The sequence below is a fragment of the Columba livia genome, chromosome 2 (assembly GCF_036013475.1).
Source record: "Columba livia isolate bColLiv1 breed racing homer chromosome 2, bColLiv1.pat.W.v2, whole genome shotgun sequence".
In the NCBI taxonomy this organism is placed as follows: Eukaryota; Metazoa; Chordata; class Aves; order Columbiformes; family Columbidae; genus Columba; species Columba livia.
The window spans coordinates 135,621,540-135,644,474 of record NC_088603.1 but is presented as its reverse complement, the minus strand read 5'-3'; the positions used below and the strand labels follow the sequence as shown (position 1 = coordinate 135,644,474).

Genomic DNA, 22,935 nt, shown 5'->3' with positions numbered 1-22,935 from the left:
ATATGTAAAACAGGGAGCATTTAATTTTTTTCTTTTGTCATGTATAAACAAAATACTTGTATGAGTCAATAACTGCCAAGTGTTTGACTTTATGACTGCACTCAAACTGATTAATTTGTAACTCACCCAATGCAGTCTAGATGAACTCTGTCATTTCTGAGACTCTACAAGGGCACAGTAAAGACAAAGCAGTACATATATAAAACTACTACATAGAAACAAATCATGTTGTAAGAAATATTCACATAGCTTCATATAGAAAGAATAAATTTAAAGATGCAGTCTTAGAGAATTAGATACAATGTCTGGATAAGGTTGAAGTCCTAGCTGTTTGTTATCTTTCAACTTTTGTATTATAATTCTGGCAAATTCCTCTCCTTGGCTGTCTGAAGTATCAAGAAGTTGTCGGACTTTTGATGTCCTTGTAGGTTTGGTGCTTATAAGTTCATAGTCTTCCTTCATGAGTAAAAACCTTGATAGAAGAGCATCCAGGGACTGATTCAGACAAGCTTCAGTCATTTGGTCAATTATTTCTTCTCTTTTACTTTGGATCCATTGATGAGCTATATTCTGTTGTATGGTCTCTAAAACAAAATCTGAGATTGAGGAGGATTAAAGAAAAAAAACAAAAACAAACCAGCATTGTAACTGTCTGTCAACAACCAGTGTCATAGAAAAAGAACAAGCTGAGAAAGAGCTGTTTAAAACTTGGTTTTGGTCAGAAAGACGGACTACTAAACATGCTTTTAACATTTCACTATTGTTTTCCCCATTTAAAATGTTCCACTTTATCAAATTTGGTGGTTAGAGTATTTATTTTATCTGAATTGCAGAATAATTTAGGATGGAAGAAACCCTCAAGAAGGTCATCTGGTCTAACGGCCTGCTCAAAGCAGGGACAACTTCAAGGATAACTCAGGGTGCACATCTCCAAGTGATAGTACTTCTGGAGCTTCTGTGGGCAACCTGTTCCAGTGTTCAACTGGACCCAGCAGTAAAAAGAGAGAAGTGGTAAATTTACTTTCCAGTGGGATTTTTTTGGGAGTTTACTGGAAACATCCCTGTAGTTCCCTGTGTATTTTCCTTAAGTGGAGGATTTGCACAGTGAAAAGGTGCCAATTCTCATATACAGAATAGAATAGACTATTCCAGTTGGAACAGACCTACAACAACGACCTATTCCAACTGCCTGACCACTTCAGGGCTGACCAAAAGTTACAGCAAGTTGTTAAGAGCATTGCTCAAATGCCTCTTAAACACCGACATGCTTGGGGTACTGACCATCTCTCCAGAAAGGCTGTTTCAGTGTTTGACCACCCTCTTGGTAAATAAATAACTCCTAACGTCTAGTCAAACATCTCCTCGCACACCTCTGAACCATTACTACATGTCCTGTCACTGGGTACCAGGGGTCAAAGCTCAGCATGTCCCTCTCCATGTCCCCTCCTCAGGAAACTGTAGAGAGCAATGACCTCTGCCTTCAGCCTCCTCTTCCCCAGACTAGACAAACCCAAGTCCTTAGCTGTTGCTCACCGGACACACCTTCCAGCTCCTATGCCAGCTTTGTTGCCCTCCTCTGGATGCATTCAAGGACCTTCACATCCTTCTTAAATTGTGAGGCCCAGAACTGCACACAGTACTCAAGGTGAGGCTGCTCCAATGCTGAATATGGTGGGATAATCATCTCTTTTGACCAGCTGGTCATACAGTGTTTGATGCACCCCAGGGTGTGGTTTTCCCTCTTGGCTGTCAGGACTCACTGCTGACTGACAGTGAGCCTGCTGTTGGCCAGCACCCAGGCTTAATATGAATCAGAAAAGGGATGATGTGGCAGATCTTTATAAGGTTGCATGTTATTGTGTGGCCCGTAAGGAAATATCTCTCTGAATAATTAATCATGGATTAAAGTTTATTTTTGTTACCTTTTTGGAAGCACACTTTTAACAGTTATTTGATGCATAGGAATACCATGCAGTGGGCTCTCAGCTAACAGAGAATATCCTTAAAGGTGAGATGCTGACACAGCTGCTGCTTCTCTTTGGCTTGCCATTACTAAGAGGAAGATTGACAAGCCTAAAAAGTAGGGAGAAGTGACAGGCAACAAGATGAGTTAAGCTCAAGCTAACTTTTATTCCTGTTCTGCTGGATTGCAGCAGTGCTACAGCAGCAGGACAAAGGAGAAATAATATGAGCAAAGGTAATAGGATAAAGAAGACCCAAAGCAGCAGGACTAGATTACTTAAAAGGAAAGAGAATGCTAGGAGCTACACGTGCATGTACTAGGTCACATACTACATTGGTTTCACTTACTTTGTAATTTAAGGCTACAAGGATAGAATTACTTGCATTCTTAACTTGTAGAATGCTTTGTTTTCATTTTACAGACAAACAACAGTTCCAGTTTCCATTTCATACACACATGTATTTGATATTGGGACACTTCTTGTAGGTCTTGGAATTAATCAATGTTTGCTGTACCTGAAGGAATTGGTGATGACCGTAGCACACATGATGCAGAATTTGAGGCATCTGAAGTACTCTTGTCAGATGAGGGAAAATAACTGTATGGATGCACAAGAAGTTTGGCGCTCTGAGTTACAGAGGTATTTTCGTCTGTACTCTGACTGCTGAGAGAATGTAAACCCCCAGAATTTTCATCTTAAAAAAAAATAAAAAGAGAGAAAGAAATAGAAGATCTGTATTACTTCTATGTTCAAATAAAATAGAGCCACCTTAGACTATTTAGAGCAATTCCATAAAACAAGTCATAAAAACCTAAATTCACTTCAAACACAACACAATATTCCTTACACTCAGGTTCTGAGTACATTTATGTCCCGTATCTTTTACCAGGGCTTGACCATGGGATTGGCAGTCTTGTTTTATTTTAAAAGAACATTAAGAGAATAAATCTGGTAGACATGAACTTTAAAAAAGCTCCGTTTGACAGAAAATTTTTGTATAGACTAGAAGAACAAAATAATTCCTTCAAGTGTTTGGAAAGGTAGCCAGGACTCAGCATGAAAGCTGACTAATTTATTTTGCTGAAGTTTGGCAGCATAACAAAGGTGGAAAGATTGAAAGAAAGATTCAGGTGGAAGGAAAGAACATGAAGACCAATGCCGACATTTGGTGGAAAGCCAACTGAAGCATTTGGTAGTCTGTCAAAACAGCATATGACTTCAAGAAAGCTTCACGTAAATGTTTGCAAGGAAAGGGAAAAAAGGGGGTTTTAATCAGGTGGAAAGCTTAAGAGTTTCTATTTTTAGATTTTTTTTATGGCAGAAAAAGATGATGGATATGAAAGCAGCAGGAGGAATAACTCAAAGTGATGACAAATAGCTGATGAGGAACCAATTACAGGGTATATGCCTGACTCAGTATACATTTTATTACAGACTTCCATAGTGTCACTGAATAAAGAGCACTGGAGATGTTAACTCAGAACCAGAGATGCAGATGTAAGAATTCAGATGAACATCTAAAGACACAATAAGAACAGGTAGCCCCCTGGACAACTCAGCATTTAGATATACCTATTCAATGGGGGTATTTGAAGGGGTATCCTAGATGAGTGTTGACCTGTGGAAGAACATGGCTATAAGTACAAGGAGCAGGAATAGGAAAATAAATAAGGAAAGAAAACAGGAAAGAAATTATAGTCTTATTATTTTAAAAAATGATGGACTAGAATTCATAGTAACTAGCATTTCATTTCATTAATGAGAAAGAAAGTAAGCTGAGCAGAGCTATATAGTGTAAAGCAGCAGATATTATCTACTACATGAATGAGAAAGGATTAGGAGACAACTGATGTGAGTGAAAGATGATTTTAGGAAAGGATTTTAAATGGCTCTGCTGGGATAGAATGTTATAGAAGTCTAGGCACACACAGAGACAAAATTACTGGGATTGTACTAGTATGGGAGAATGCACTTGACCAGTGACCATGGCATAAAAACCAGAAACATGCTAATGACATTTGCAGATGTTATTCAGGAAGAACAGGTTGACCCAGGTTACTCAGAAAGAACTTAGCTGATCTAGAAGACTGGAGTAATAGAAGTGAAAATTCAGTAGCATTCAGTAGGATTGGACTAGATGATCTTTTGAGGTCTCTTCCAATCCCAAACATACTGTGATACTGTGAAAACATGAGATCTAGATTTTCTGCTTCAAGCTGGGACTAGTGATTTGGAATTGCAATGAAGAAAAAAACCCACCTAGGTAGATTACTCTGTAAGGACCTTGTGAGAAAGGAAAAATAAAATTGTAAGGTATTTTAAGAAAAGTTCTTATTTCAGGCAGAAAACATTGGTCACACTCTTTTTTTTTAATACCAAGTACAGATATCTGGTATCTAGTAGGATTCCAGGAGAACGAAGAAGCTTGTTTTACAAATGGACTTCAAAAGAGTGTGTCCTGTTTGTCTAGCAAAACAATGTGTATTAAAGGATTACTATCTATATCAGAAATAAAATGAGAAAAGAGGGAAAAGAGCTATTTAAGCTTAAAGTAATGCCCAATAACAAGTGTGTGAATAAGCTGGCTAGGGAAGAAAAATTGAAGAGGCTGAAAGTTAGAAGACAGTTTCTAACTCTGAAGGAGGAAGTTTCTGAAAAAGTCTTCTAATTATATTGGTGGGAAAAACAACTTGACTAAAATCTATAGTCATTAACTTTTGCCTTGGTGCCATGCCAAACTCATCTCTTGCCAACAGCTACCTGGGACCAGATTTTTCTGCTGAAACAATTGCATTTAATTTTGGCAAACTAGGAAGAATGTCAGTCTTGCTTTCTATTATAAAACTACCAGATGCAGATATTGGCAAAGTAATAACAAACACTTCTGCTGTGGCATGGTTTTGTAGATGCTGTTTTCTCAGGCTTTACAGTATCTACATGTACCTGCAACAAAGCCTAAACAGGGACTCTGTAAAGGACCAGATTAATAGTACCACCACAATCTCAACAGTGACCTCCACAGGCAGTTATGACAGTTTTTAATAGAAAGAAGGTCTGGCATTTATCATTATCCTATCTGATTACACTTACAGTACACGCTTATATTCAATCTAACATTCCGTTTTCTAAAATTATTCACAATATTCCTATTAAGCTTGGTAACCACAAGTTATTATTCAAGATTTTTATGCTATGTGTATAGAAAATGCTTAGGTAGAGGTACAGCCAAACTACACTGCTTTTGCTTTCTGCCATTTTCCCCCTGTAACTTTAATTTCTTAAGCCTCTGGTAATTTATTTTCCCTAGAATTCCTGCTGTATTTATATATTTCTAGTACATTGAGTACAAGCCCAGAATTGTGGATGTGCCCAAACAGGAGCTGGAAAAGAAACTGCCTGTGCTGTCCTACCTCTATCAGAATATCCCCAGTTTTGCAGCACCTGAGCACACTTTTTGATCCCCTACTTTAAACCAGTAAAGTCTACTAAACCAGTCTTGTCTACTTTCACACCACTGGACCCTGCAAAGTCAAAGGATGCTCCATTCTTTTGAAATTTATAAATGTTTGTATTCTTTTAAGAGAACAAACTCAAGTGCAGTTTTAGTTTCACAATGTATTGCTATTTCACCTGGGCCCCACCACATTTTTCTGTCTTCTGACGTCAGCAAAATCTCAAAACTGCGTTTTGTCTGTGAATTTTGGCAACTTTCATTTAGAAAATGTGACAGGTACAAAAGGCCCGTGCAGACAGTTTTGCAAGTCAATCTATATATTAAAGGCATTTTATTTATTGAATTAAAAATTATTGAGAGGTTGGGCTGCATTAGAAACTTTCAGTTTACTTAGCTTTAGGAGTGCCTCAAAATGTTTAGCCTCTTTATATTTAGAAGTAGTTCACAACTGATTAACTAAACTGCCAAGAGTCTGAAGGGACAAGTAAATGCCATCTCTGTACTCAGTACCCTGAACAGGAAAACTGAAGCTGTGAGCTGTGGGGATTTCTCAAGTGACAGGAACAGAAAATCCAACTCTCTACTATGCAAATGCAATATCAAAGTGGGAATGCAAAGCTGCAATGGCAACTTAAATTTACACAAAGTCATGAGTATCTCTACCTGAGGAGAGGATATTACACTTGGGAACAGACTTGGGTCTTGGTATATCTGGAGAGATGCTCCGAAGGGGAAGTGCATCACATTGTATGGAGGCAGAATATGCTTCCTGAAATGATTCCAGTGGTATATTGAAAAGGCATATTAAATAACTACAAAGTTGCATTTTTTTTTTAACAGAGTACTTTCCCATCACTGCTATCTAAATGCTCAATAGACAGCACAATCAAAATACAGCAAAACAGAAGAAATTATGCAATCCTAATGCTTGTGTATTTCCAAAGCTGTCAGCAATTTCGTATACAGCTTTAAGAACCACAAGCAGCAGCATTAAGAATCAAAATATAAAAGCAAATCTATATGACCCAAATAAGCAAGCTCCATAGAGGTGTAAGGGAGCAGAAGACAATCTCTTACAAGCTGCAGACACTGTGTGCTGCACTCCTCTTTGAGGGGATGGCTTTCCCACAATTAGAGGGTATTTCAAACATGCCCTTCTTATTTCTGCTTACCCATCCTTCCCTATCTTCACCTGTATATCTATAAATTTGTTACACTGCAGCTCAACTAGCACATTGTATGCCTTTCCTGACTGCATAGGAAGATAAACCACAGAACAATTCCCCCTTACCAAGTTAACCCCCCTTTAGGCTCTCATATCTTTAATGATGCCAACATAACAAATGCAATATATAAAATTTTTACCTCTTGGGGATTCAGGGGTATATTTAGAGATACCTGTTTCACATCTGCTTTCTGTCCACTCTTGTAAATAGAGCGTGATTCATATAGTGACTGGAAGAGACATATTTACCTGTATTAAAATTCTGCTGTAAGACAAGATGACACTCCTGTACAAACACAAGCTTCAGCCAGATAGATTAGATAAATGTGAAAGGTGATAATATTTCTTTTAGCAAGTAAACGTTACCAACTTATGACTGTAACACAAGCCACTTACCTTTGACCTCTTTAACAGAATTACTGCTTCCAGCATAGCTATTTCATCGAGTGTTCGCAGGACAGGTTCAAGGTCTATTAAACATTCTAAACAAAGAAAGAGTACTTTGCTGAATTCAAGTGGAACTTAAATTTTCATTTTGCTAAAGCTACTTATGAAAGTAATTTGTCTATTGGTATGTATAAAACCACTTAAGCTGCCAAACAGAAGTTTCTTGCTCTCATCTATTACAACAGTTTCACACCACCTAAAGAAACCCCTGTCTTGACCTGGCTACCTCGGCACTCTGTATCACAAGAGACCCTGGACTGTGCCTGACTGCAAGTGTTGCCTTCCTGGAATAGATAGACCCATGGGTTTGCTATGTTTCAAGACAGACCCAACAAAACTGGTTTGCTAAATGCAACCCAAACAGCACAAGACCCCAGCACGGGTCATCGTTTTCCCACTCCAGCAGAGGTGCTAAAGATTTCTATGAGAAAAATAAACAAAGAACCCCCCACCACGGCAATATCCAGAATAGATGACGTACTGCAGGGACAGAGAAGATGGTGATAGTCAAAGACAAAGTCAAAGATGTATCACATCCAGTGATTTCAAATGATAGTGTCCTCATGCTCATCAAAGGTTGCAAATCACAGAAGCTAAAATCATCTGCTCATGTAGGGAGCCACCCAACAATCCAATAAGTGACAACCTGTGCTATGTTCCCTTGATTTCCAATGCTGACAGGTTTACAAAATGAAGTATTTCAAATTTTGAGGTGACTGTGTTATAAAAATGTCATTTTGAATCCATGCTCAAGTACAACAAAATCTCAGGAAAGTATGATGGCATATCACAATTCTACTGAATTTCTATGGACTCCACCCATCTGGCAAAACCTGTTTACCTTACTAGCAATCCATCAAACTGTGTCTTTATTAACATATTTTTATTATTTACTATAACTTTACCACAGTTCTCCCATATTACTTCTTTTTTTTCCCCACTAGCATCTTCAAGGCATACATTCAGTACTGGGATTCTTCTTTTCTTGCATCAGCTAAAACAGAGTTTTACAAGTTTGGCACTCAATTTTCCACACTGAAATACAAGCACTGTTATTTTTTGTTGATAATAATTAAATTGCAAGTACACATTCCTAGTACATGCAGAAACACCGTGATAAGTAGTCTTTACCCCTTCTTTGTAAGGGGAACAGACAGGTTAACCAAGCTTTTCTTTTTAAAGTCTATTTAACAAAAAGAGGCTCGGGGCTTTTTGGTTCCCCCCCCCCTGACTCTGTTACGGCAATTGCAGAATTTCCCAATCAGCGAGCTTTACTTCCCTTAATTTTGCAACACTTTTTCAACTTCCTCTTTCTTTTAATGATAGTAGAGTAGAGGAAAAGGCAATGCATGTTTTCTTCAAAGACAGTCTTCCTGCAGACATGGTACTAATAATAAAACCCAAGTTAGCTCACACTTTAGCACATATACCAGGAAATTATCCCTTCTGTGAGACCACAGACCTTGATTGCTATTTTGTTTTGGTTAACTGACATGGGAAAACAAGAATATGTAAGGAAATATCATGATGTATCTATGCTTTTTGATTAAAAAAAATATACATTTCTTTGCTTGAAGAAAAAAATCCACAATTTACAATCCTACAAACCAGACTTATGCCAAAATATCCTGAGATTCCAAAATGTTCTTAATGAAAAAATACGAATGCCTCAAAAAAGTTAATTTTGGACTGTAAACTGAACATAAAGATACGGTATGTTTTCGGATGTGTCCTCATTTTGCTCTCTGCAAAACTGATGCAAAAAAATGAAGTTATGAACATTTCTTTCTAAGCTACCTGAACTGACACTTTCTAACACTTTCCAGCTCAAGTGAAGTTTTTGACTTCACCAAAGCTCCAAATGAAACATTAAGATTGTGGACCCCCTACTCATAACACTAAAAACAAACAAACAAAAACCCCCAAACACCTCCCCCCCCAAATCCTAAAATCAAAACCAATCAGGCCAACTAAAAAAACCTAGTATTTCACATTTGAGTCATTGCATCTTCAACCTAACCAGGGAGAAACTTAAAATATAGCATTGTTTAAGCCAGAGTTCTTTGTACTGTTCTACACTTGCATTTTCAATAACTCTTTTATTCAACATTTTTACTTCTCCAAGGTGATTCAGAATTAGGATCATGTTTTCTAAAGGAGAGGAATTTTTTAAAGCATATGTAAATCTAACAAGCACAGTGAGGCTTCTGCAGGAACCACTGTTGGCTTCACCACCCTGACCAATGTGACCACAGCAACACTCACAAGAGCAAATTTCACAGTTGAAAACAGGTAACTTCTTTCTGCCAATTTTGATGGAATTACCTTTACACAACGGCCAAACAAGAGCTGAAAGTCACCACAAAATTAAGCATGTTAATGAGAAATTGCTATGGGGGACAAATTTGGACTAACATACACCAAATATGTCAGTTAAATGCAGCAAACACAGGTTTGCAAAAATCAAACCAAAACTTTTCTAGTTCACACTATGCCACTCCAATTTTTACAAGCTTCAGTCTTATTCTATAAATTCTGTAATCCACTGTAAAAAAGGCTGAGAGTATCTATATTTGATCTCATGGACAAAAAGGTGAAGAAAGGAAAGATGGAAGGAGAAAGGTAAGTGTGTGAGTTCAACCAGTTCCTGCTTGATCTGGGAGGTGGAACAATCAAAGAATGTCTCAGTGAAAAAGATCCATACTGAGGTGCAAACACAAGGTGAAGTCACTATAGCTTATCTGATGTGCAATGATTTGTTGATGTGTTTGCCAGCTTGGTCATAAATCCCTCTGTACTAATTATATACTTCACTTCCACCCCTTCTTAAAGAAAAAAAGTTCTATTCAACAATAAACAAAAAAAGCCCAAGTGCAAGTAGTTAAACAAAACATGCTCCATTTTTACAGGTAAATTAGGGATGGCAAGTGCAAAAGACTCCAACTAACAACTCAGTTTTATGGCACACGCATAGTTCTGTTCATAAAAGTTTGTTTACAGACATGGTGGAAGCAAACAAGCACCTTATCATACACAACAAGATTGGGCACATGTATCTCTTGACATCTTTACCATTTTCTTTTTGAGATTATAACTTTGCTCTGTAAGCATCATGTTCAACAGAAGTCTGTCAATTTAAAAATCTTTTCTCCTTATGCAAGGTAAACTCACTTAAGAACGATGGTCTTTCATCCGGGTTTTGTGCCCATCCACTTGCTATCAATCTTATGATGAGTGCTCGATGAGGAATGTCCATTGATAAACTTTCTTCACTTAAGTCTAGTCGCTGTCCTTGTGACACACTATACATTATCTGCAAGGGGTTTATAACTTCTGTCAAAATAGACATCATGCATTCATTAGAAATATATGCAATAATAATAGCTTATTATAGGAGGAATAATTTAGTTTGCAGACATAGTATGTATAGTTCACCAAAATAAGGTTATGTTTTGTTTTTTCATAAAAATGTGGGTTTAATTTATCAAACAACACTATAGTTAAAAAAAAAATACAGAAAAGAACCTAATTTGAAAAGTACCTCAAAATGTTCTTTAACAAGCTTACAAATTAAAAAGTAACCCCTAAAATGAAGCCCCTGGGTACCCAGGTCTCAGGTTTAGCCTTTAAGTGAGGCTGGAAAAAAATGTTAAAGAAGACATGGCCTTACCTTCAAATGGCTGTTTCCTTGACATCACTTCCCACATAATAATTGCATAACTGTTTAAAGCATAAGAAGACATTGTTTTAGATTACCAATACCTAGTACACAATGTGTTCAGCTTTAACATTTTATTAAAAACATTTATCTGAAGTGATCCTGCATGCCCACACAGGACTGACTATAGCTAACTACAACGATGACCTGAATATATGAAAACTAGCAAGAATTTTAATCACTGACAACCAACGGTAGGACAAGGGGTAATGGGTTCAAACTGGGACACAAGAGGTTCCACTTAAATTTGAGAAGAAACTTCTCAGTGAGGGTAACAGAACACTGGAACAGGCTGCCCAGGGAGGTTGTGGAGTCTCCTTGTCTGGAGACATTCAAAACCCGCCTGGACACATTCCTGTGTAGCCTCATCCAGGTGTTCCTGCTCCGGCAGGGGGATTGGACTAGATGATCTTTAGAGGTCCCTTCCAATCCCTAACATTCTGTGATTCTGCGACTTGAACTAGAAGTAGCTAATAATATTAAGAACAGAAAAAATACATGCATATAAACTCCAATTCCAAATCTGTATATAGGTCTGCTCTGCTAATGTGTTGTGAATTATGTACATGCAGTTTAAATCTCAGCAGGTGAATTACAGTGAGGCCCAGAGTGCCAGCTGCTCTGTCCTGACTGCAATACTGTGGCATCTCCCCATTCCGGATCGACACCTTCTGACATTCCCATGGGAAGCAGGGCACCAGCAGGGAGGATGGTGTTCTCTCTCAACACAGACTCAGGATCAGATAAGATACAGATTTGCATCTGGGAAACACACTCTGGCTTCCCCCTCAGACATATATATAACACTTTCAAACATACACAACCTTCTCTGTAGGGAGAGGTGTCACTTTTACATGCAAGATTCACTTTAGGAAAAAGACTACCAAGAAGACCACCCTGAACTACAGCAGCAGACTGAACACACATCTGATCACCCAAACCAGTGATTTTTTTTCCCCTTTGCATCAACATGAATGAGAAGTGGTTCAGTGAATACAAATCTAGTCCACCTTTAGTAGACTAGACACTCTCTCTTTAGTCATCATGGTATGTTAAAAAAGGTAACTTTAAACATGTTTGTAATTCAAGTTGCATTAGATTATTTCATTTAAATGAAGCATTGACTTCATTTATAAAAAATAATCAATGCAGTTAAAGCAAATAAAAGAAAATAAAATTACATAAAAACCCCAAATCTGGCTTTCCTATTTAAGAACATTAATTTAATGTGAGGAATAAATCTAGTAGTTCTAAAGGCTAAAATGAGACCGCAAAAATATTTCACTGCTTAAGAACCTAATTTCCAATGTCAAACATATCCTTGTAAACTTACTTCTACTCCTTTATTTTTTCAGTAAATCAATTTAAAAATGGATTGAAGTTTTCAAAATGTTCCTTAAAAAAACCTGAAATCCAATTTCCACTGAAGCAATAAAAATGAAACTATGCAAAGAATTACTTTTTTGCTAAAGAATCACACTCACCAGAATAAGTGTTTGTTCAACTACTGAAATAACTGTACACAAAGACAGGCTGATTTTTTTGGCATGGAAAATTTTTCATTTTGTAAAAGTTAATGCTGCTTGACTGCTGGTCAAACAATTTGTTTCTTTAAGAAAGATCCTTCCTCACAAATTAGCTTCAGTATCTCAACAACATTCAGCTGAATCTGCTGTGGTCAATTAACCAGATATTCAGCCTTTCATTCAGCTGGTAATCTCTCTACAATTAAAGATTACTTTCTCAGTCCTACAACACAGGAGCGTGCCACTTTCTGCTGATTTCCCTTTACACTCTTCATGTTTTCCTTTCTTATTTCTGCTTCATGGCATCTCTTTCTGATCCTGAGCACAGGTCTTCCTGTGTGACCTTCCTGGTGGTCACTTCCTTCACTGTCTCTCTATCTTCATGTCTTCCATCCATTTTTATGATGTTGTCTCAGTTTTTTTTTCCTCTCTTCTCAAATAATTTATTTCCCTCCTAATTTATCAGATTTCTAAGCTCTTCTTCTGATCTTTTAGCTGTTATTTTCTCCCATTTGGCTGTTATTCCTCTGCACACATTTTTTTTTTCCTTTCTAAAATACATTTGTCTTTGTCAACTCCACTCACTCATTAAGCTACCAGACACACTTTCCAATCCTCTAAAATCAGAAGCCAGAGAAAATAACGTCACACGGCTACTTCTTTCCCATTATATACCATTATTCCTTTTCAATGTTTTCCTAGTCCAGGTTTTCTCATCAAAGGGTGAGGAAAGCAGGTATGTTATCTTCACTGTTCTTTGGACAGGAATGTCAAGGAACTTAATGTGCCTCTTAAGGGTAAGGGATAATTAAGAGAAATAGTGGTCTCCCTGGAAGTTAGTAAGACTCTGTGAGACTCATTAATCTCTTGCCAAAATACAACCCTCTCAAAGAAGGTAGAGGTGGTAAAGTGTAACAGAGAGACTGATTTTGTTACAGTGATATGTCTCTTCATACCTCCTCAGTTTCCATGTATACATGACAACTTCCTTCATGATTGTTCAAGGCATCCTTGAGCTCTCCAAGCCTTTTCAGATTAGCTAATTGTAACTCTTACATCATAAAAGCAATTGCCATTTTGTTATATGGGTTGCCACCACTCTATTCTATTCCTTCAACAACTCAGAACTGACAAAAGCAAATCTACCGGAACTTGCATGAAGTAATTTATTCCTTAAGGTGATCTCTCTTGATGCTTCTTCCAAGCCCATTACCCTGCTTTTTTCCTAACCCCTTTTCAAAAATAGGTTTTCTTCTTTCCCCCAAGTACATTCTGCAAATTATGTTAACTGATGTGCACAAATTGCAGAAGTATGTTCATTGAGAGAATGGTGTGAAGACTACTTCCAGCCCTGACATTGTCTCTTTTAATGTGCACATTAATTTATAGAAACCAGTTTCTGATGTCTGTTTCTGTAGTTCTAGTTTAATTTCTGGAGCATTACACTTGTCGCAGTGCTTCCTAAAGGAACAGGTGATCAGATTCAGCTGCCACTCATTTCTGTTTTCCCTGATTCATTTTGCTTATACACTTATGACACTTCTGAAAATACTAAAATTGCTGAAAACATGTTAAAATCTAAGTCCAGTAAATCAAATTGGAATTTAGTTTCCAAAACCCACTTGAAAACAACATGAGTTACCTGTAGATATCGTGTTTTACACTTGCACGGGTTTTCTGACTGGGGTTATAATCTTCAGGTGGCATGTAGACAATTGTCCCTCCTTCTGGCAAAGAAGTTTCGCTTCGTGACTGCGACATGGATATGACACGCCATTTTGACATGCCAAAATCTGCAATCTGGAAAGGACAAATCAGTAGATCTGAGAAGAAAAACTGGATTTATCTGCTGATCGTTGTTAGAAATTGCTGAAGTACGCCTGAAAGGTCACTTAAAGTCCTTAACCTGACTGTCAGAAAGTATGTGGTTGTCCTAGCAACAGGCAACACCAGCTCCAGCTCAGAAAACATTCCCAGGTTCTGACTCACACTATCCCTACAGCACTGCCCTATCCTGTTCTTCTTCTAAGGAAGGATTCATACACTCTGTGGCTGGGAAATCTGCTGTGGTGGTCTGTCCTGTACGAAGAAAATAACTTTCTTTGATTAAAAAAAATAGTAAACAAGAAACCACTGAGTACTTCTAGCTCCCTGGTTGTGAAGAAAGCACAAGTTTAGTATAAATCATAACAACTCTGTGTAACTTGCAGATATTTCGAGACAGTTGCTCCCTCAGAAAAATTTTAGGGTACTCCACCTCACTCCCAAAGCTATGAAATATTAATCTTGAATTAATACATTTGATATTCTGAAATTCTGTGCTGCAGAAAGTCGCTGAATATTTGGTTTATTGTGCACTCTGGGGTCTTGTCCCTTCCTACAGAGTTTACAGTACTTCTGCATAAAGAATTAATTGACTTCAGTTTACATTCCCAGACATCCATGAGCCAGGGAGCAAGATGTCAGACTAGGTTATGGGTAGGGAGACAAACAGCCAGCAGCAGAAGCTTGCTGGCTGAGCTGCAGAGTGTCCGGCCTACAAGGCAGAAATGATAAGCAACCAGCTACGAGCTCTGCAGTTGTCTAGTATTTTCCTAAGAGCAAACACATTTTCAAAAGGTGCCTGTGCAAGCACAGTGGCAACTAAGATAACAGAAATAAGCTTTCTGGAGAGCATATAGTCAAAATCCACAGTGAAAACCCTTTTTTCTTCACTCTCTTCAAGCCCTCCTCACTGTAAATGGTCATAATATTTTGCTAGTTCAGTAGATCTGGGACAGCCAGATGCACTCTATGAACAGTGTTACTTCTATACATATGAAATATTTCTTCTATTTGGCATGCATGATAACCTTCCTTGGATTTCCTGACAGCTGACCTAATTGAGGGAATCTTGCTTCATCCACAAAAACGCTGAAAAACCCTAAGAACAGCCTTTCAGAGACTCTTTATAGGAGGCAGCGTAGGTATGCAAGAGTTAAACTCTTCCCTTCAATTGCTCCAGCAAAGTAACTCTTTAGATGTGGTCGGGCAGGGATTAAAAAAAAGTGTGGACAGAAAAATTACTTGGACCAGTTTCCCCGTCAGGTTTATCAGGAAGCTGGAGAGATGGCAATACCAGCACAGCTGAGTGGGAGGAGGTGTGACCTGCTGAGGGTGTGAATGGAGATGAAGCTGCGTAAGGTGCCTTGCTGCCAAGAAAAATGTCTTTGCAATGGAGAAAGAAGAAATCAGCACTGCATCTTTGCTCAAAGGGCTCACAAGAAGATTCATCTCCCAGTAACAACTGAAGCATTTGCCATCCAAGTATAAATTAAGTGCAAAATATCTCTGATTTCTCCTTTACTTGAACAGTGTATTCTATCAATTTTAAAACAGAGGATCTTTTAAAAACAACAAAAAAAAAAACCAACCCACAAGCAACTCTTGAAATTATGGAAGCAGACAACCATTTTATCAGAAGTACTTGTAGTCTCTTTCTCACACCATGGCAGTATTATTTAAAAAGGCAAAAATAAAGCTTTAAACTAATAGTACTTCTCTAAGTATGTTTGCTTCCTCTAAGGAGCTTCACGAAAGCCATTTCCCAACATATCCAGATTTTGCAGCTGCATTTTACATGTCCTTATACTACATTAACAGAACATATATGTACACATTGCATGAAAAATATCAAATGATGTGTTAAAATTTGAATTTTATCTACTGTCTTCCAGAACTAACTTGTCTGAGCATCCTGGACAGGGACACTTTCTATTTTCTCCTCAGAAAGGGCCAAATATAACTACCCTTGGAAGGTTACCGTATGAACGTTGCTGTTAATGTGTATCAGCTACTTCTATAAGACAAAAAGCCTAAATTCTGGCTTTCTGGTCTTTTCAGATGGATCAAATGCACACTTGAGCAAAGCAGAGTTTCCAAAAGAAGTTGATAAGATCTGTCTGCAAGGATAGAAGAAAACATCTGACGCACAATTACATGCCCTCTGCATGGCCATATCCTCACTCGTCCTCCTCTACAATAAATAAAACACTGTTGCCTATTCTAGATGATGAAGAACGTAAGAATTAAATAACCCTACCTTGACATGAAACTCATCATCCAGCAAAATATTCTGGGTTTTCAAGTCATGGTGCAGCAATGGAGGATTCATGTTGTGCAAATAGTTCACTCCCAAAGCAATTTCATAAAGAATGCGGAATCTAAGGCACCATGGAATGTCAGGGTACACATCTTTCTGCCAAGATAAAACCACAAAACAAGAATATAATCCTCTGTTCTTATCTAGCAGCAAAACACAAAGACTTTCCTAATAAGAAGAAAGTGACTTAGACAAGCAGTAACCTCTTAAAACATATTACATTAACTCCTAAAAAAATTGTAACTGAGTGTTAAGACTGGTTAGCTGTTAAACAAATATATAAATCTTATTAATGCAGTGTTATGTTTCCATTTCCTAACATTCACATAATAGTTCATGACAGGTATACATGATGTGGGACATTTACTGCATTATTCATATGGAAATATGATTTACAGATGAGCTCTTGTATGAAACTTGTAACTCACAGATTATAAGTACTACACAAAAGAAGGCAAGAATCATATCTTCAATTGACACTAGGAAAAAAAAAGTTGTGGTGAAAACTAAGCACAATACTTTTATAAATACTAATACACCAAGAAAAAGACAGTAAAACTGCACTGAAATATTAAAAATTACATTGACACTAATGCCTTCATGAAAAACACACACCCGAGCTATCTAAGACGAGAGGTATTTGTTGATTAAAGGTAGAAAAGAGATTCCAGTGCTGTTGAGACATGACTGCAGTAGCTTTACAGCAGCAACACTGAATGAGTGGACCAAGCTAATGGGAGCAGTGAGAGTTCAGCACAGGAGAACTTACTCCTCAGAGTAAGATCTGGTAGAAATATCCATATCTGTTCAGATGAGCAATATTTGACTTCTATAAACCAAAGTCAATATCTTCATTTTTTTGATAAAGATTCAGAAAAAAATAATAATCTTTGTGTGATATTTACATTGGCAATAATTCTGACACCTAGGCTGAGGTATTTCAGCTTCTAGCTGGAGAATAACAGAGATTTTTAAAGTGATTGTATAAAACAATTCAACATCAAGTTAGCTATAGGTCACAACACTAAAAGTGCAATAAAACTAAAGTCTACTGAGCTTAGTTGTCTTTTTGAGACACAGAAAGTCTATCAGAGCACTAAAACCTACTAGTGATAATTACTTTTAATTTGAAATATTATTAATAATACATTTTACTATACCACTTAAGTATGGAAATCACAATCTATTTGAAATAACCAGGGACTGAATTTAAAATCTGTAAATACACTTACCTCATGTAAAAGCTGGTTTAATGACCCATTTGTCATGTATTCTGTTACTATCCCCAGAAATTCAGGCTCATTACAAATTCCCAAAATTGGTAGAATGTAACTAAACCTGGCTTTGTGTAATATCTCTGCTTCTTTTAGAAGGTGGTTTCTGTCACTTCAAGAAAGCAAACAAAACAAAAAGGGTTACCATACCAATACTAGGAAACTCAAAGCAAATGTTAGTTTCACTACAGTCTCTTAAAAAATTATGTACCTATATGCAGTACCACCACCTTTACCATTTTTTTGTCCTACACTGTTTTGATAAGAAAACACTATAAAATAAATTAAAATCTGCAAATGCAAATACAAGATAACTTCTCCAGTTTTGTTTTACCACACAAATCTATTTCCACTACACATTTCATCCATGTTTTCACTAAATAAGAATACAGTCAGAAATCTTTCACCGTTCTGTGTATACATAACAGGAATAACCATCTACATTTGTCTTATTTTACTGCCCATCTTAAAACCCCAAGTTTTCATTAAGGCCCAATATTAATCTCCTACAGAATGCAGATTCTAACACTTGCAATTCTCCAGTCACTTAAATGTAGTGGATGCTGACATGCACTAAAACAATATGGGTTAAAGGAATGCACTTTCAGTTTCTGAAGGAAAAGGAATTAACTATGTTTTGTTTTCACATAAAATGTTTCTTCAAACTGGGCCCGTGCTCTGAATCAGCCTCTGGAAAAAACAAAACATTCCTTGCTGCACAGGAAGCAGGAAGGGACTAGCCTTATGACGTTTGCGTACCTGAATTAGGCTGTGTGAAAGCTCTTTGTTATGTCAAACCTCCTCATAAAAGTGAATCTGACACATCTTTAAAAATTTAGGCCTTGCAGCATGTGGGCTCCAGAAGCTCAAGTTTTATTCAAAAAGGCATATACTTCTATCCCTAAAAATCATAAACTTTTTCACATGCTTCATATCTCAAATGTTCTTGAAAAAAATTGGTTTACCGACAAGGAAGATCACAGAATCACAGAATCGACTGGGTTGGAAAAGACCTCAGAGATCATCGAGTCCAACCCTTGGTCCAACTCTAGTCCGTTTACTAGATCACGGCACTAAGTGCCATGTCCAATCTCAGTTTAAAAACCTCCAGGGACGGCGAGTCCACCACCTCCCTGGGCAGCCATTCCAATGCCTGACCACTCTCTGTAAAGAATTTCTTTCTAATATCCAGCCTAAATTTCCCCTGGCAGAGTTTAAGCCCACGCCCCCTTGTCCTGTTGCTAACTGCCTGGGAGAAGAGACCAATCCCCAACTGGCTATAACTTCCCTTCAGGTAGTTATAGAGAGTGATGAGGTCACCTCTAAGCCTCCTCTTCTCTAGACTAAACAACCCCAGCTCCCTCAGCCTCCCCCCATAGGTCTTATGCTTAAGTCCCTTCACCAATCGTGTTGCTCTTCTCTGGACCTGCTCCAGCACTTCAATGTCTTTCCTGAACTGAGGGGCCCAGAACTGAACACAATACTCCAGGTGTGGCCTCACCAATGCAGAGTACAGGGGAAGGATCACTTCCCTTGTCCTGCTGACCACGCTATTTTTGATACAGGACAGGATACCGTTGGCCTTCTTGGCCACCTGGGCACACTGCTGGCTCATGTTGAGCTTCCTGTCAATTAGTACCCCCAGGTCCCTTTCTGTCTGACTGCTCTCCAGCCACTCTGTGCCCAGCCTGTAGCACTGCAGGCGGTTGTTGTGACCAAAGTGCAGCACCTGGCACTTGGCCTTATTGATAATAAGGTTAGACCAAGAAGGATAATTCCAAGAAAAAAAAAATTTAGATTTTACACCAGTGGAGACTGATAGAGATACAAGTAAGTGACTAGGATATCCAAACACAGAACTTTTACAGCACATCTAAGATTGATCCTTTGGATGTGAGCCAGTCTGATTCAGATGTGAGACAGCTGTACTGGGGCATGGCTGCGTTCAAGCCAGGGCTCTGCCCATCACAATTCAGTCAGCACAGTGATGTCGCTATACAGCTCCTGGGGGAGAACCGGCTTGTGTCCATCGAGTTAAGGGCACACGCTGAAGAGCTCATGTCAGCCTAGACCCATGAAGGTAAATGTAGCCCTCACAGAGTAAAGGCTGAGTATATGGGCAAAAAAGGAAGACTGGAGAATTAAAGCTTGCTGCTTTTATGACAGGAAAACTTTGAATTAAGGTGGATGTGAAATTAAAGCTGATTGTTGGTCCTTATCTGACAGAAAAAGCCTTCTGTTATGGGAAACAGTAGGAAATGATCAAAGTAAAAAGGTAGCCTTCAAGAAAAACACAGGACAAAAGACATAACATCTTCCCTTCCTTCTTCTCTCCAGAAAAGATTAGGTTTGAGAAAGTTAGGGGTTTTCCCAAACTGTGAGGCACATCTGTATGGGATTCAAATGTAGCTGGGAAACGAGTTGCAACATACCGAGGTCTACTCCTGTGGCTGTGACTTCAGCCTGCTCCATATCAGAAGGTCATGGAGTAATGCCTAAATTAGTGCAAGCCCACAAGAGCTTCCAAATTGGCTTTGCTGTTTGTCTGGTCACACACCAAGTTCTGGGATACACAGCACAGGCTTCCTGTTTGGGAAATTAACTGCACTGTGAACTCTTCCCTTTTCTTGACAGCACTTGTAGAATGGTATTTTAGGTTGCCTCCTATACAACCAACACTTGCTCCAGCGACTCGGCTATAGTAGCTTTCTTACAGCTTTCGGTTCTTCTGATAGTGTTTCCAAACTTTGCATGTTGTACAGTAAGCGGCTGAGTTGTCTTGATTACCTCAGTTGCCCTTTTTGTCAACATTTTACAGGTTAGATGTCACACTAATCTAAATTCTTGCAAGGCTAAAAATAATATTTACTATTTTCTCCCAACAGAGTTCAGAGGATAAATATTATATGTCTGATTAGAGGGGATTTATTCAGACATTTAAATTAAAGGGAAAAACCCAAGCAAAAAAACTAAACAATAAACTTATCAAAGAACACAATATGCCAGCTTAAAAACATAACTGAGATTCCATTTCATTCTGGCAAGATTTCAGAGATAGAGCCTGAGTATACACACCTAGGGAATAAGACGCTAGATAGCTCGAAACAATTTACCTTCTATAGTAGCATGCTGAGTCACAAGGCTAGTTTTCTGGGCTAACTTTTGTTAAACCTTCCAGAAAACCAAACAAAACAAAACTGACATATGAATTGTGGAAAAGCTGAAAAGTTTTTACACACATACACACATTTACACACATACCTGTACATCCATGTCCCACTCTTTTAAGTGCACGCATGCAGAAACACACACACAAACACATGTTGACTTCCAGACTTCAGTGAGGTTGTCCTGCCTAAATGCCTAATACTATGCATGAAAGAAACCAAGGCAAAAAAAGATTAAAGACAGCTAAATAGGACACAAGAGGCAAGTTTACAGTCAGGCAGGCTTCAAACAGCCTATGAAGTATCAAAGTTGCATTGATATGATAAAAAAATTGGCACTATAGGGAGCGAATGAAGCCAATACAGATGAAAAATTATTACCTGCTGCACCCTTACATGGAGTGACAGCTCCTCTAATACACATGCTATCACTAAGTCCCCATGAAAATGGGGAACACAATTGCTACAAGTTGAAGGGCTAATAGAAAATACCAGTTGTATGTGAGGGCTTACAAGCTTATTATTTTAAATTAGCTTATCTGAGTACTGTGAGATGAGGGGCGAAAGAAAATATCAATTGTGCTTTGTCTTGAAGAAGCTTTTTCTAGGAGCTAGAAGCAATCTCTAGTGGATACAGCAATGTGTTCCTTATATAGTCTCTGTCTCTCACTGTAAACAACAAACTTATAGTAATTACTGTATTTTAATATCGCACTGATACTTTTGCAAAACGGCTGGCAACCAACAGACCCAGAAAGAAGCTGAATTGCGCAAATCCCACTTTGAACAGGGATCAAGGTGAGCGCTGCAGAAGAAAAAAACCTTAAAAAGAGGCAAACTGCTTGGAGTCTCACACTCTGAGACTGAAACCACCCATTTTGAATGACGGAAAGAGAGGAAGCTCCGAGGCTGGTACGTGATTTCTCACTGCCCAAGCAGAATCACTCATCGTTGGATCTCCTCTGCCCTCGGATTTAAAGCAGTGCGGCCCAACAAGACACCCGATCTCTGATCCACCAACCTGAGAAACCTGCGCCGGCACCTTTGCCATGGCAGCACGACCCACGCCCAGCACAACCCGGGCTCCACCACCCGTCGCCGCTTTACCCACCGACGGGACGCACCCACGGAGTGTCCCGGGCGAAGAGGGAACGTGGTATCCCCTAGCCGGGTTTAGGGGGAAGGCGGGTTCTGGTCGGTCCTTCCCCCGGGAGGAGGCCCGGGGGGTGATGGGGGCGGCGCGGGTTCCGGGTGGGAACCCCTCACTCCGCATCCACATCGCCCCCATCATCCCCCTCGCCGAGCCGCCCTCCTTCACGATGCCCATCCCGGCGGTTTTACTCCTCGCCCCCGTTACCTGTCTAGCAGCGGCCCTTGCAGGCATTTGAGGGCTACCGGTACCCTCCAGTCAGCGTGGCGGGCGGCGGACACGGTACCGTAAGTACCGCGGCTGATAAAACGCAAGTCCGGGAGTTTGTTAGAGGGGATGGAGGGAAGGGCGTAGCTGATGGCGGGCGCCCGGCCTCCACCGTCCCCATCACTCATCCTCGCACTCCGCCGCCGGGGATGGGAACAGGGCGGCCTCGCTGTCTCTTCGCTGGCGCCGCGGAGGCCGGGGCGCCGCTCCTCTCGCCTCCTTCCCCGCCTCTTCCCCCCACCTCCCGGGTCCGCCTCCTCTCCAGCCGTCGGCAGCCCGCTCCTTCTTCAGCCCCACGGAGAAGCGACTTCCCTTCCCCGCGGAAAACGGCCTCCCGCGGGTTCCCGGATCGGGAAAGGCGGAGCCGCCGCGATGAGTCTTGCGGGCAGGAGGAAACCGGGAGCAAGACGAGCGAGCGCAGTGCCGGTCCTAGCGGTCCCTCGGGAGGGCTGTGCTGGGGCAGCAGTCTCCTCCTTCGGGGAAGCGGGGGCGTGGTTTCGGGGGGCATCCCCCGGGCCGGGTATGAAGCACCTCCCACCGCGTTTGGGGGATGGGAGACATCGTGCCGGGGAGAACCCCCGGGCCGCAGTACTGGACGGGGA

General features: G+C 39.6%; 1 protein-coding gene across 3 annotated transcripts; it reads right to left on the bottom strand.

The window, feature by feature from the left end:
• Position 1: 1 nt before the first annotated feature.
• On the bottom strand, positions 2-22,805 carry RIPK2 (receptor interacting serine/threonine kinase 2). 3 transcript variants are annotated; one of them, XM_005499461.4, is made up of 11 exons: positions 22,274-22,805; positions 17,708-17,861; positions 16,416-16,571; positions 13,977-14,134; positions 10,761-10,810; positions 10,262-10,423; positions 7,040-7,125; positions 6,784-6,873; positions 6,082-6,187; positions 2,479-2,658; positions 2-596 (listed from the first exon to the last, which is right to left on the bottom strand). In XM_005499461.4, the coding sequence occupies exons 1-11, from the start codon at positions 22,459-22,461 to the stop codon at positions 271-273; spliced, it is 1,656 nt and encodes a 551-aa protein (XP_005499518.3). In that variant the 5' UTR covers positions 22,462-22,805; the 3' UTR covers positions 2-270. The 3 variants fall into 3 exon arrangements, with proteins under 3 accessions (XP_005499518.3, XP_064910011.1, XP_064910012.1); XM_065053939.1 differs by having other exon boundaries at positions 6,817-6,873; positions 22,274-22,789; XM_065053940.1 differs by lacking the exon at positions 22,274-22,805 and adding an exon at positions 21,938-22,056.
• Positions 22,806-22,935: the final 130 nt, after the last annotated feature.